At 44.6% G+C, this 15,180-nt stretch overlaps 1 protein-coding gene and 1 long non-coding RNA gene across 3 annotated transcripts in view; one reads left to right on the top strand and one right to left on the bottom strand.

The window, feature by feature from the left end:
* Positions 1–3,218: 3,218 nt before the first annotated feature.
* Positions 3,219–8,690, bottom strand: LOC130362949 (uncharacterized). 2 transcript variants are annotated; one of them, XR_008891645.1, is made up of 3 exons: positions 8,666–8,690; positions 3,653–3,782; positions 3,219–3,581 (listed from the first exon to the last, which is right to left on the bottom strand). It is a non-coding gene; the product is annotated as an uncharacterized LOC130362949 (long non-coding RNA). The 2 variants fall into 2 exon arrangements; XR_008891646.1 differs by lacking the exon at positions 8,666–8,690 and adding an exon at positions 5,705–5,780.
* The window catches only part of LOC130362948 (speriolin-like), a 34,951-nt gene continuing 27,673 nt past the window's right edge, over positions 7,903–15,180 (top strand). The window contains exon 1 of the mRNA XM_056568132.1: positions 7,903–8,230. Coding sequence (XP_056424107.1) covers positions 7,996–8,230 — 235 coding nt within the window. The 5' untranslated portion in view covers positions 7,903–7,995. The remainder of the gene's footprint in view (positions 8,231–15,180) is intronic.

Genomic DNA, 15,180 nt, shown 5'->3' with positions numbered 1-15,180 from the left:
AGTGGTCCCTCAACATACCATCGTAATTCGTTCCAAATGAACCATCGTTAGTTGAAACCATCGCATGTTGAGGGATCCATGCAATGTAACGTATAGGAAATTATACTCACCTGTCCCCGCCGCTCCGGACCGTCACCGCTGCCCTGGATGTCGCCCTCCATCGCTGTCTCCGCGTCCCCGGGGTGTCCCTGCCGCTCCGGACCATCTCTGCTGCCCGGGATCGTCGCTCTTCATCGCCATCATCATGTCGCTACGCACGCTGCTCCTATTGGATATCGGGACGGCGTGTGCGGCGAAGTGATGACGACAAAGGAGAGCGCCGGCGATGCAGGGGAGCGGCGGGGACAGGTGAGTATAATTTCCTATACGTTACATTGCACGGATCCCTCAACATACGATGGTTTCAACAAACGATGGTTCATTTGGAACGAATTACCATCGTATGTTGAGGTCCGGAACATCGGGGACAGGTGAATGACCATCAGCGGACCACATGGGGCACTGTAAATGGCTATCCGGTGGCAGCTGAAGCAGTCTGCGCTGCCGGATAGCCATTTATGCGATGGCCCCGACATACAAAAGCATCATATGTTGATGCTGCCTCTGAGAGGCCATCGCATGTTAAAATTATCGTATGTCACTATATATATATATGAAAGAAAATGGGTCTCTGCAATGGTGGCTTTTATTTTGTGTGCTGGTAATGTGTAGGAGCACCACATTTATGACATTTTGTGCAGATACACATTTCCTGGAATTTCTCTGCTCTTCCTGCTGCGCAAAATTTTGCGAGTTTTTATGCTGCTGCGCAAAAATTGGCAACTTTTCACAAAAGTCGCAGTTGGTAAATAAATACATGACCGCTGCATAGTGAAAGGAATAAACGGTGTACTGCCGGTCAACATTGTGAAGAATGCCTATTTGAAAAGTCGCAAAAAAATAAAAAAACACTGTGCCTAAACTGAGACAAATATAGACAACAAAACAGCTCAAAATGCAATGATAAATGTCCCCATGGTACCTAATTTATGGTAACCTGCCTGCAGTTAGTTTTTATAACCATTAGGTGTCACTGTTGTCCATAATATCAACACAGAGTGAGATTATTCTAGCGTAGTGGTCTCTAAACTGTGGCTCTCCAGATGTTGCAAAACTACAACTCCCAGCAGGCCCAGACAGCCAACGGCTGTCTGGGCCTGCTGGGAGTTGTAGTTTTGCATCATCGCAATACAGCTAACACCAGGGCAACAGTTATATCCTATGGTTATACCTATAGACTTCTTATTAATACCTAGTTTGACTCAACACCTCAATATTTTTATGTTTTACATGTTATTTTTGAAAAGTTTTACGATATTTTAGCTCCACAGTCTTTGTCGTTTCTTATCAGCGAATGGGGATATTCTTGTTTACATCCAGAAGATGAAAACCCCATAGAGAGAAATAGCCAAGTAGTAGGTAAGTACATCTGTATCGAGCACAGCCAACCCTTCCTGGGCCCCGGGATGATACAGCCCCTATACCAGTGTTTCCCAACTGGGGTGCCTCCAGCTGTTGCAAAACTACAACTCCCAGCATGCCCGGACCGCCTTCGGCTGTCCGGTCATGCTGGGAGTTGTAGTTTTGCAATAGCCTTTGGCTGCCTGGGCATGCTGGGAGTTGTAGTTTCGCAACAGCTGGAGGAACCCTGGTTGGGAAACACTGCCCCATATATTGTAGTGTATTTGTGCTGCTGGTGTATTTAGCCTAGACTGGGAGCAGTACAATGGAGCCTCAACATACAACATTAGAGGTTTTAGGATGACCATTGTATATAGTCCAGAACTCTATGGAAATCTGGTTCCGAAGCACCCGAAATGTCATCCCAAAGTAAGAAAACATGAAGAAGGAAGAACAAGACGCACAGAAATGTATAAAATGTATTGTAAACAAATCAGCTGTTTTACTATTGAATTCAATAGAACTAAATTTTAGTGACAAAAAAGCAGTTTGGGGAATCAAATGTTGTTGTTTTTCACCTTTAAAGGGGTATTCCAGGAATTTTTTTTATTTGACTATGCTACAGGGGCTGTAAAGTTAGTGTAGTTCATAATATAGTGTCTGTACCTGTGTGTGACGGTTTTCTCACAATTCTGTGATTTTCACCCCACTATTTATTAACAGCATACAAAATGACTGTTGTCTCAGATTTTTCCCAGGTTGCAATGCGGCCGAGACCTGACTCACTAGTCAGCTGATGACAGGGAGCCTGTCTGCTTCAATGGGGGGAGGTATCAATCTGCAACTAATGCAACAGCTGTAGGCACCCTGATTGAAAACCACAGGTCTTTTGAATGGATGCAGCTCATTTATGTTTCAGTGGGTGGGGTGGCTGATGTGTGGGATGGAGGAAAATGGAATTGTGGGATTTGTAGGCAAAGAAGAAAACTCAAACAGGAAATACCAGTTCACAAAAAGCTAGCCACAGTGCTATGGTAATCTCACAATATAGCCATTTAGCCCCAAGACAAGCGCAGATCCTTCCTAAGCATGTCCATTACTGTCTGCCAGGTACGTACTAAAATCACCTTATGGTGGAGAACCCCTTTAATGGGTGTTAAAATGACCAAAAACGAACATGGCCTACGAAGGAAAACTACAAATCTCAGCAGATCTAGAAGGGATGCAGCTGTCAAGCCATGCTGGGACTTGTATTCCTCCAATGCAGGGAAATAGTGGATTGTATGAAATATACGGTATATTCTTCTGAACAGTACCTGCCTGGGTCTGGGTGCGACAACTAAAACTCATGGGGCCCCATAGCAAAAATCAGAGGTGCCCAACCCCCAAGCATAATGTTTTTTTCCACCTATTGGACCTCTAGATGTTGCAAAACTACAAGCTCCAGCACGCTGGAAGTTGAAGTTTTGCAACATCTGCAGGGCCACAGTTTGGAGACCACTGTTATACATGCTTATACCAAGTCATCCACAGCAAGGGCAGCCACTTTTGGCTGTCTGGGCATGCTGGGAGTTGTAGTAACAACTCCATGGTGGGAGTTTGCAACAGCTGGAGGCACACTGGTTGGGAAACACTGAACCCTATAGAACACCCCAACCTAAAATAGAGTCATCCTGATGAGACAATTAATTTATAGCGAATCCTACGTAAAAATGTATTTATTTGTTTATTTTATTTATTATTACATTTTTTTATTTAAACTAAAATTGCATCTCCCTTTGATGTTAGTTTTTTTTTCTTCTTTAAATTGCAGCATTATACAACAAAATATACACAAAAATAAAAGCTAAAAACCAATGATAAATTCCCCCCCTTATGTTTTGGGGATTCCTCCTGGTGGAAACAAATTATTGTAAATGAATGAATATTTGTGGATATTTTTGTATGGAATTTTATAAATAATACAATAAAAACAATAATAAAAAAAAAAAACATCCCCGTTCCTTAATCTTGTTGTCATTCATTTGGCTGTGGCGGGGAAATCTCCGTGCCGGAACATATTTTCCTTATACTCTCAGCGGGAGACCTCCAACTTGCTATGTTTAGATTACGGCTCATTTGTCACTTTCCTCTGCTCCTGGCTGCAAGAAAAAAGAGATTTCCAGCTGAGTTAAAAACGGGTTTATATGCATATAAATGTCATTTTACTTACCCATTGTCATTAATGGAACGGCACCGCACTACCAATTGGTATCGTTCAGGCATGATACTGCGAGCAGGACTCTCCGCAGAGACCACCGCTATTTTGTCTGCGTCGACTAATGTGACAGGTCTGGTCTGATCTAAATAATATATATATTTTTTTTAATCGATTGGTACGATAAAAAAAATAAAACAAATGATAACAGCCCCAATGACATTTATTTTTTCAATCTCTATTTTTATCGACAAGTTACCCTCAGATATAAAACATATGTAGATGGGATGAGTTCTGGGTGAACTTTGTAAAAATAAAAAAGTGGGTGAAAATTTTAGCTCTAAATTTAGGATAGAAACACATACACTTAAAGTGGTAAACTTAATCCTTCCAGTACTTTTCAGCTGCTGTCTACTACAGAGGAAGTTCTTTTCTTTTTTTATTTATTTATTTTATGTCTGACCACAGTTCTCTCTGCTGACACCTCTGCCCATGTCAGGAACTGTCCAGAGTAGGAGCAAATCCCCAGAGCGAACCTATCCTGCTCTGGACAGTTCCTGAAATTGACAGGTGTCAGCAGAGAACACTGTGGTCAGACAGAAAAAAAATTCAAAAAGGAAATAACTTCCTCTGTAGTATACTGCAGCTGATAAGAACTGGAAGGATTAAGATTTTTAAATAGAAGTTATTTACAAATCTGCTTAACTTTCTGGCACCGGTTGATTTAAAAAAATAAAATTGCTTTAATTTAATGCAGTGTTTTCCAACCAGCATGCCTCCAGCTGTTGCAAACCTACAACTCCCAGTATGCTGGAGGCACACTGTTTGGAAAACACTGACTTAATATTAGGAATGGTGAAAAAAGTTGCCAGTAGGTTCTTCCTTTCCCTTACATCTCTTGCCAGTCATAGCACATCTTCCTCTCTGTTATGTCATGACACTGAAAATGCAGTAGGTTCTTCCTTTCCCTTACTACTCTGGTCAATTGTAGCACATAATCCTCTCTGTTATGCCATGATACTTAAAGTGCAGTAGGTTCCTACTTTCCCTTACCTATCTAGCCAATCATAGCACATACTCCTCTCTGTTATGCCATGACACTGAAAGTACAGAAGGTTCCCCCTTTCCCTTACTTTTCTGGCCAATCATAGCACATACTCCTCTCGGTTATGCCATGGAGAATGTGCACTAGACTGGACAGGCCAACACTTTGCTGCAATGTTGGTTTACACAGTACACTTCTATAGATGGCATTTGGTTTGCAAGGTCTAATGTGGGCAGAAAGAAGAGAAACAGCAACAGATAAAGAGGAACTAAGTACTGAACTGCTGCTGCCACTCCTGCTGAGAGGCTAAGACTAAGTTCACACTACAGAATTTCTGTCTGATCGGAATTCCACTTAGGAATTTCGGATGAAAATTCCGGTGCAGCAGAATCCCATTGCTAGCAATGGGATTCTGCTGCACAGTGTACCAGACATTCTGCCTCCAAAAGAATGAGCTAGCTCATTTTGTAGGCGGAATCTCCTTTGCATGCATTGCCATCCATGGGAACAGCAATGTCTGTGCAGTTCTAGTGATGACTGACCGCACTCAGAAGCTCCAGGTGGAGTTTTTCCTTTCAGAGCTCCCTAAGTGTGAACATAGCCTAAAAAGTAACGGGGGGGGGGGGGGGGGGGGGGGGGCTGGAGACTGCAGTGTAGCAGTAACTGTCCTGATCCTTATGGGTGGATCCTCTTCAGTAAGGAGACTCAGATTGAAGATACGCAGCCCAGGTTTACTCAGGCTCTTTTCTTTTCATAGCCCGTGCTAAGCCCTGCCCCCACTTCCAGTGCTGTTACTATGGACAGATTTCTTCTAACCAGTGGAAAGCAGATTGCATTGGAAGGGAGATACCTAGTGGTCAAGATTTTAGAGCATTTTTTCTGGGGTAAGGAGTTGTTCTTGGTACATGAATTGATCTATAAATATGTCAGGAATCACATAGCCTATAATTTTTTACAAACTTCTAACATGTAACTATGACAAATAAACATGTCAGGCTGGTGGAAAGAAAAACTATACTCACCTTCCCTGCTCCCCTGCCCAGGGCCAGGACAAGGGGTAGGTGAGGATAAGCAATTGCCTAGGACACCACCTCATGCTGGGGAGTAAGAGGTGCATTATTATTGAAAATTAAAAAATGTATAGAATTGCTTATGGTTCTGCCCTAATGGGCACCTCCCTTCTTAGACTGAAGTGCTCCTAAACCAATCAGTGCCTTCATCAATCTTAACAAGGGGAGCGTACATTGGTACAAGAGGCCCAGGAGTAAATGCCAAAGGTCCTCACCAGATTACCCTCTGCAGGGTTCCTTTGCTTCCCCAGCATAGATGGCACATAAGGGGTATGCCAGCAATATATGGGTTAACCGCTCCTAACGCTACTTGATGTTTCTGCAGCTGCTCAATCCTGATGCCCTTAGCCCATTAGTCAGAACTGATAGTTGAGACAGTAAGGAGGGAGAAAACGTCTGCACAGTGTGTAGGGTCGGGATTATGTCACTAGTTACAAGTCCTGCATGCTCTGCAGACATCTTTTCCCTCCTTATTGTCTCAACTTCTCAACTGAGGGCATAGTTGCGGGGGAAGAGGGGACTCATCACTGTCCTGCAGTCCCATTTACACAGGGGCAGGAGCTCTTGAAAAGATGAGCACTATCTAAGTAAAAATATTAAGAAATAAAGTGGACAATTCAGCAATTCAGCTGGTGCTAACCCTCCATTCTAATATATATGGTTGTTAATTTACCAATTTAAAAGGTATTCCATAAAAAAAACATAAAGCATAGCTAGCAAATATCTATTTTATCACTGCAAACGCAAATCAGACATGAACAACGCGTTTTAAGCTATCCGGCAATTCAATGATGAAGAGTGGAAACACACAAAACATGGACCTTGTACCAGTAACAAAAGGGCACCCAGCTTTTCAAGAGCCAGCAGCAGCAAACCAGCCATACAGAAGTGTGCATACAGTGATATGATTCTTACAGGTAAGCAGATTACTTATCTATACATCATATCACCAGACAATTTTCGCACAAGACCCAATGTAATGTGATAACGTGTGGGTCCTGCACTGGGTACGTGTGCTATGGAGATGGAGCAGGAAGCCGTGTCTACTAAAGCAGTTATGCCAAATTCTAAATTAATTTAAAAAAATGACTATAGTGCGCAGTGCTGCACTGTAGTAATTTTGCATAGAACTTCATAAAATGTAAGCGGTACACTTAGTAGGTGCTACAAGAATGTTTGCAAATATGGCAGCTATAATGGGGGGGGGGGGGGTGGAGGGGGTGATTGTCTTGGGCGCCCAAAGGTATATGTTCCCTCTCCTTTGCAAATATATATTGCCGCAATCTCTAAATTCACCTAAAAACTGCAATGATCCATATGAAAGAGAGGTAAAGATGAGGTAATGGGCTTGTGATGGGGTCTAGGGGCCTGATGGTGACCATTTCGCTGTAGTAGATGGTGCAGCAGGAAGTGCACACAGGGCACTTTTGCTATTTGCTTTACTTACGTGAGGCATTTCTGCTTGGTGTGTATATATATATATATATATATATATATATATATATATATATATATGCAAAACCAAGGGCAGGCAGCACAACCTCCAATCGAGGTTTAGGGGTGCAAGCAAAAAAAGCGGGGTCCCAGTCGCAGACCACGTCCATACATACAACACGAACAAAGGCAGCAGCACACCCAGGCAGTAATTCTGTGAAATTCTTAGAGCTTTATCAGCCCATGTTCAGTGCGACGTTTCAACGGTATCACACCGTCTTTATCAAGCATCAAGATGCTTGATAAAGACGGTGTTATACCGTCGAAACGTCGCACTGAACATGGGCTCATAAAGCTCTAAGAATTTCACAGAATTACTGCCTGGGTGTGCTGCTGCCTTTGTTCGTATTGTAATATATATATATATATATATATATATATATATATATATATATATATATCCCTATTGTTATGCTCTCCATGGGTGGTGGGGTGGAAGATATTACTACGCAATTATGTTGTGGATTGATTTTACTTTTGCTGTTAGAATAGTCTCTAAATAAAAATTATCTAAACAAAAAAAAAATTCTAAACAAAAAATATATTTCTTTTTTTTTTCTAGCTTAAAAAAAAAAAGACTAATAAAATCTACAGGTGATCTGTGGTATGAAATGGCCTTGGTGATGTAACTGATGACATCACAGAACTGGTTGGAATGTTCGACTTGTTGGTTCTCCTTCAGTCGGGTGCAGCAGAATTTGTAGAGGCAGACGAGACACCATCCCCAGACTTGAACTCCTATATCTATTATGTCTTCAGAAGCTTCTAGAAGTGAATCTATGGATAAAACTAAAAACATTCTGGAGACCAACAAGTTGGAAAACTTAGCCCTAAAGAACGCCTCTCTAAAAGAGGAGAATGCAGAACTTTGCAAGATGATAGCTCTAATGGAGGGGAACCCAGACCTGCCCCTTAATGTGAAGGACAATGGCAGAAGAGCAAGGAGTCTCATCCCTCCAAGAAAACCACGAAAAGCTTCGAAGGGTAAAAACGTCTTTCATCTGCTTTTTGTTTTGTCTCCGGTGGGTGTCACATTTACTTATCCAGGGCACAGCGATAGAGCGTTGACAGTATAGGTCAATGGTCTTCAACCTGCGGACCTCCAGATGTTGCAAAACTACAACTTCCAGCATGCCCGGACAGCCGTTGGCTGTCCGGGCATGCTGGGAGTTGTAGTTTTGCAACATCTGGAGGTCTGCAGGTTGAAAAACACTGGTATAGGTGGTAAACTCTGCATGAGGATACCTATAGCAGTCAGAGATATGCACCAAAATGGGCCCCAGTTTTTATTTTTTTTTATTTTGGCTGGGGTGCTTCTTCCAATGCATTTACTATGAAGAAGGCACCGTGTGCAGAATTTATAATAGTATGCCCCCTTACTTTCTCCCACACAGTATAATACCCCATTATTGCACTCACAGGGGGAGAGTTATCAGAACCTGCCCAGAGGAAAAGTTGCTGAGTTGCCCATAGCAACCAATCAGATTGCTTCTTTTATTTTCCAGAGACCTCTTCAAAATTGAAAGCAGCGATCTGATTGGTTGCTATGGGCAACTCAGCAACTTTTCCTCTGTACAGATTTAATAAATCTCCCCCACAGACAGTATGATGCCCCCTTAATCAATCCCACACAGTATAATGCCCCCCGTAGTGCCCTCACATATTATAATTCCCCCAAGTGTCCCGCCATAGTATAATGCCCCTAACACAATATAATGCCCTTTTAGTGCCCCCAAAACAGTATAATCCCCCTGTAGGTAGCCACAGGTAGTATTCCCTGTAGGTAGATCCCTGTAGGTAGATCCTCCCTCTTGCAGGTAGTCCCTGCTGAACCCTCTTCAATTTGAAACCCAAACACTATACTCACCTGGGCATGCTGGGAGTTGTAGTTTTGCAACAGCTGGAGGCACCCTGGTTGGGAAACACTGGTGTAACCTCTCCAAAGGACCACCTCTTTGAAAAGACCATTCCCTTATCCAGACCAGATTTTGTGTGATAGATTTTTAGTCCACCATACATTATCCATTTTCATTCGGAAGACCACCCCATAGAGCAGGTGTTCTCAACCGGTGGTACGCATACTCCTAAGGGTACGCCACCGGTTTTTCGGGATACGCTAGGCGCTGACAAATACCGGCCATGCATTGACCAGTATTTGTAAGTGCATAGCAGAGAATGGCCGCGGCAGCTCCCTGTACAGTAGCGTGGCCAGAGCTGCGGGTGGGTTTTTGTATGATATATATATATATATATATATATATATATATGTATATATGGTGGTCGCCTTGAGGGTGTGAGTGGTGGTCGGGATGTTGCTGTGCAGGTTATAAAGGGTGTTATTAACCCTTGTCAGTCGTAACGCCAGGGTGAGGGTTAAATGCTGAGTTTATTGGCCTATCGACACCCTTCCCAAGGACGATAGGTGTTTGCAGAATAAAGTATTGTCCACAACCAGAGCTTCGCTGAAAACGTCCATAAACTTTACTGAAGATTTTCTGTAGCATGCAAACATAAGAACAGTCTTTGTAACAGAGTCTATAAACAGCTTGGCTGAGATTGACCGTTGGTTGGGACTTTTAGTAAGTTCTTTAACTTGTAGGAATTTAGTATGCGCAGATCGGCTGGATTTAGGGATATATTTAGGTCCAGAGTCCTTGCGAATAATTGCGGAGAATTTAGAATAACTCACTGTGCTATTCAGCCGAGGCCGCAAGGCTTTGGCCTAGGAATTGTCGTTGAAAGTTGTGGAGGTCCTACCTCATTCAGTGACAGCAACCCAAGAGAGAGAATAATGGCCGCAGCTCCCTTATATGGGCAGGGGCTGGCCGTTCTAGGATTGGTCCACGCCATCTGTCAATCAGCCTCACAAAGCATTGTGGGTATCACATGGCCTATGAACCTCCAAAGGTTCCTTTGCATTAACCATAGAGACTAAACCTCGTCACGTGACCCGCAGGTCCTGAGACGCTAGCGCAAGGTAAGTATACTTTCTATATACATTTATATACATTAATCTTTACAATATACTCACTATCTAAGGGGTGACTAGGGGAAGACTAGACCTGAGGACCCCACGGTTCCTAGAACTCTGACTTTGGGGACCCATACCAAGGTACTGTATGTAATACGGTACCGGGACACCACAAACCCCCTTACTTAAAACAAGTCACCTCCGACGCCTGTCCCCTAAGGCAGAGGAACTAGGACGAAGGCTAAGGATGAAATTATTATACATATATACATCCTGACACATTCTTATGGCTAGCAATCTCACTAGACATTTAGAATTCTCGACACATTTTTAAAGTTCACTAGACATGTCTAAAGCTCTCTTTAAAACCTTTCTCAAGCTTTCTAGACATTTATACACAGTTCTCTAAACATTTAAGAAGCTCTCTAAACATTTATTTTTATACAGCTCTCTATAACATTTAGTCTTAAGCTGTCTAGACACATATATCTCACTAAAACATTTTACTTTTTTGCCATTTAAGTTTACCTGTTAGTATACAGAAAGGTATATTGGCTTGCCTAAGGCTATCTGCCAATAAGTTAGCTACTAGGGTCTATTGGCTACATGCTTCTTACCCCTAGAACACAACAGTATAACCTTACCTAGGTTACCTTTAGCAAATACATGCATCACTTTTTAGCTCGCAAGAGCACCTACTGGCCAGGTAGAGCATCTCACACACATAGAAAGAAAAGAAAGATTAGTGTACCTAACAGTGGCAGGAATTGGACAATGACCTAGGCTACAGTTCCTAAAGTGTTTTTTCCTTAATGTGAGAGATATTTTATTTTGGTGTACTAAGTTAGAATTCACTTACTTCATTCTAAGTGATTTGTTTGGTGTACTATGTGTACAGATACTATTTGAAGATCAGTCTTGATATCTTAAAGGTAGTTTACCCTGTGTAGTCCTTTGAGACCATCGCAACATCACCTCTGGGCTGGCAGGAGTCTCTTCAAACAATAGTTCTGTGGAAACTTCAGTCCCCGAGGGACCAGCTTGAGGGCTGGAAACAAAAGCAACATCTTCGGCTGGACTGTGAGACTTCCTGAAGTCAAGTGGAGAAGGTCTTGCTGGACTTGAAGCAGCCACGGGAGAGGTGCTGGAGCTAGCTGGAGCGACTGGTTGCGGTTGACTAGGTGGAGCAACTAGTGGCGGCCGGCTAGGTGGGGCGACTAGTGGCGGCTGGCTGGGTGGAGCAACTAGGGGCGGCTGGCTTACAGCTGGACATGGCATACCCCAATACATGACAGGTTGATGAGAGGAGAATAAAGTAACATCCATACTGGGATGAATTCCTTCTCCTGGTACATATTCCCTTACTTGCTTGGCTGGAGGAGGAGTAGGGGGAGGTGCAGGAGGAGGTGATCCAGGCAAGTCTTCCTTCAAGCACACTTTTATTCTGTTTCGACCACCTTTGGCTCAAACCCTTCTTTCTGTATCTCATACACATCCGTCTTGGGATAAGGTATTGCAGTAACGATATAGGGTTCTGTCTCCCATAGAGAATCCAGCTTATGAGTTCTTGGGAATTTTCTGAGCCACACTTTGTCTCCAAGCTGCAGGGGCTGAGCCGAGGCATGCCGATTATACTCTTTTTCCTGACAGCCCTGGGCTTCGCCCATTTTCTTCTCCACAATGTTTTGAGCCTCGTCGATCCTCCTGCGATGTTCAGAGACCCAGTCCTGAGAGACTTGAGGGGAATTATTGAAAGGGGCTTGCAGCCCAAAAGTTCTGTCCTTCGGCAGTTGACCATGTCGGCCCATCATGAGAAAGAAGGGAGTATACCCTGTAGAGCAATAAATGGTGTTGTTGTAGATCTCCAATAACTCAGGCAGTAGTCGGGGCCACTCTTCGTGATTCTTTCGCAGAGCCCATTTCCTTGGGGATGGTAAGCTGTCGCTCGGAGCTTCTTGCAATCATGCAGCTGGCAGAGTTCCTGAAACAACTGAGCTTTGAAGGCCGTTCCTCGGTCCGTAAGCACTGCTTCGGGACACCCCAAGGGTTGGATCCAGTGACTGTAAAAGAGTTGCGCCGCCATCTTGGCGCTCAGATCCTTGACGGGAAGAAACAACCACCCTTGGGGTGATCCACCTTGGTCAAGGCATAGCAATAGCCAGATCGAGTGGGGGTGAGCTTCACATGGTCCAGGGCAACCATTTGGTTAGGCCTCTCAGTATGGATGGGGTGCAATGGTGCTCTTGCTTCTTTACGGGGGTTCCTGATGACATTGCACGCTGTGCATTCAGCACACCATTTTTCGATGTCTCCTCGCATTCCTATCCAATAAAATCTTCGGCGAATAGTAGCCTCCGTCTTATGGATCCCGAAATGCCCAGACTGATATGCATTCAGGACCATAGCTGCATCTCTTCTGGGGATTACAATTTGATGCACCCGTTCTCCAGACACCGGGTCCAGTGAGTTTCTGTATAGCAGCTCTTTATGGAGGAATAGACAATTTCACTGTCGCCACAAACGTTTCAGTTCAAAGTCCCCCTTGCTGCTTGTGGAGTCGAGTGGGCACCTTCTTGTGGAGGCAGTAGTCCAAGAGGTCCCCTATGACCCGACTTTCATCCTGCAGAGTCTTCCACGTGTACTGGTCTTCAGGGACTTTCAGAGGTCCGGGTTCGTCACCCTCTTGGGCAGTTAGAGCATTCTGGCTCATGAAACATTGGTAGAAGGGTGGCATCTCCACATCTTCCCATACATCCTCAGCAGGGGGTTCTTCACCTGGGGCCATCAGGGAGAGAGCATCCACATTGACATTAGATTTTCCACTGCAGTACTTAATGCTGAAGTTGAAATTGGCCAACCGGGAGTCCCAGCGTTCCTCGATAGCCCCCAACTTAGCAGTATTCAAGTGGGTCAAGGGATTGTTGTCCGTATAGACGGTGAAAGGAGTGGCCGCCAGGTAATCCTTGAATTTTTCAGTGATGGCCCAGACCGGGGCCAGGAGCTCCAACTTGAAAGAGCTGTAGTTGGCATTGTTCCTTTCCGTGCCTCGAAGATGACGACGGCTGGCGTAGGCTATTACCCTCTCTTTACCATCTTGTAGCTGAGATAAGATGGCTCCCAGTCCTTTGAAACTGGCGTCGGTATATAAGCGGAACGGCTGACCGTAGTCAGGATAGGCCAAAATAGGAGGTTCTGTAAGAAGGAACTTTAAAGCTCGGAAGGCAGTCTCTTGGTCTTCAGCCCACTGTATCGGGAGCCTCCCATTATAATTTTCCTTGGCAGTACCCCTCAGCAGGGCAGTCAGGGGACCAGCAATTTGTGCAAAGTGAGGGATGAAACGTCGGTAGTAGCCGGCAAATCCCAGGAAACTTCGGACGTCTCGCACTGTCCTGGGTGGAGGCCAGTCCCTCACAGCACTTATTTTCTCGGGATCCGGTTGGACACCTTCGGCACTTATGACATGTCCTAGATAGTTCACTTGTGGCTTTAACAGGTGACACTTGGAAGGCTTGACTTTCAGTCCATGCCATATAAGGACCTGGAAAACTTCTTTCAGGTGGTCCAGATGTTCCTGATACGTCCAAGAATAAACGATAACGTAATCCAAGTATAGGAGGACACTTTGGAAGTTGAGATGCCCCAGACATCGTTCCATCAGGTGTTGAAAGGTGGCCGGGGCATTACAAAGCCCGAAGGGCATGCTTTTGAACTCGAAGAGTCCCATGGGGGTCACAAACGCCGTCTTCTCCTTATCCTCCTCGGCCATTGGTACTTGCCAGTACCCACTGGTCAGATCTAGCGTAGAGAAGTAAGCTACAGATCCCAACGCAGTCAGAGATTCTTCAATTCTGGGAAGAGGATAGGCATCCTTGTGGGTCACACTGTTTAACTTCCGGTAGTCTACACAAAAACAGATAGTTCCATCCTTCTTCTTTACAAGAACCAGTGGAGCCGCCCAAGGACTTTGGCTTTCTTGAATTACATCAGCCTCTTTCATTTCCTCTAACATTTTCTTGATGGTCTGGTACATTCCAGGTGCCACCGGCTGATGTCGCTCCTTGATGGGGGGTTTGTCGCCCGTAAGGATCCGATACTGGATCATCGTGGTCCGACCAAAGTCAGTGGGAAATTTACTGAAGGCTTCATGATGCTGTTTGGCTACGTGAAGGATCCCTTTCACTTGTTCCTCGGGAGTCTCTTCATCTCCAATTTGTAATTGAGTCCACCAGTGCTCCATAGGGTCCTTATCGGCTCCCTGTCGGACAGCCTGCGTCTTGGAGATCACATCCTTGAAGTCCAGGCAGTTCAGCTGGGCCACCAGAGTTTACTTGGGTAGTCTCGCAGCTATTTCAGAGAGATTCACCTGTCTCACCGGAACTCTCCTGTTTCTTACAGTCACCAGACTCTTAGCCGCCCACACCAGTGGGTAGTCCTCCAGCAGAGTAGGCTCCAAGAGTGCCTGATAGTCCTGATTCTTCACCCCAGGTCGGGCGCGACACCAGATGACAGTCTCTGTCTGTGGCTGTAGAGTAGCAGCTCGCATGTCTTGGATTCTCACCCGACAGATCCTCCCCTGATGATTTACAAACTTCTGTTCAGCTCGAAGTATCTGGAGGTGATGTTACGCGGCTCGCCGGCCTGGTGGTGACATGTGAGGGAGAGATGCATGCAGTGAAGCAACAATATCTTCAAAACAATGCCTCATAATATTCATACTTAGTATAAACTCCGCTGCACCCTCCCCGCTAACATTAGTAATAATCACACCCTGCTCCTTTAAAATATGCTCTCCCACCTGTACCATGGGCTCCCAGTAGCCATGCCTGGGTACTGGTTTCCCGTTCCCTGCAATCACTCTAAACTCTGTCTCCCAGGCTCACATCATTTTTAAGGGCCCCAATATCTATAGAACACCCCTTGTGGAATCGTGGACACCTGCAAACCAGTATCTATTAAAGCCTGC

Source organism: Hyla sarda, chromosome 3 (genome assembly GCF_029499605.1).
Source record: "Hyla sarda isolate aHylSar1 chromosome 3, aHylSar1.hap1, whole genome shotgun sequence".
Lineage (NCBI taxonomy): Eukaryota > Metazoa > Chordata > Amphibia > Anura > Hylidae > Hyla > Hyla sarda.
The sequence above is the reverse complement of the archived record's forward strand: the minus strand, read 5'-3'. Positions and strand labels throughout refer to the sequence as shown.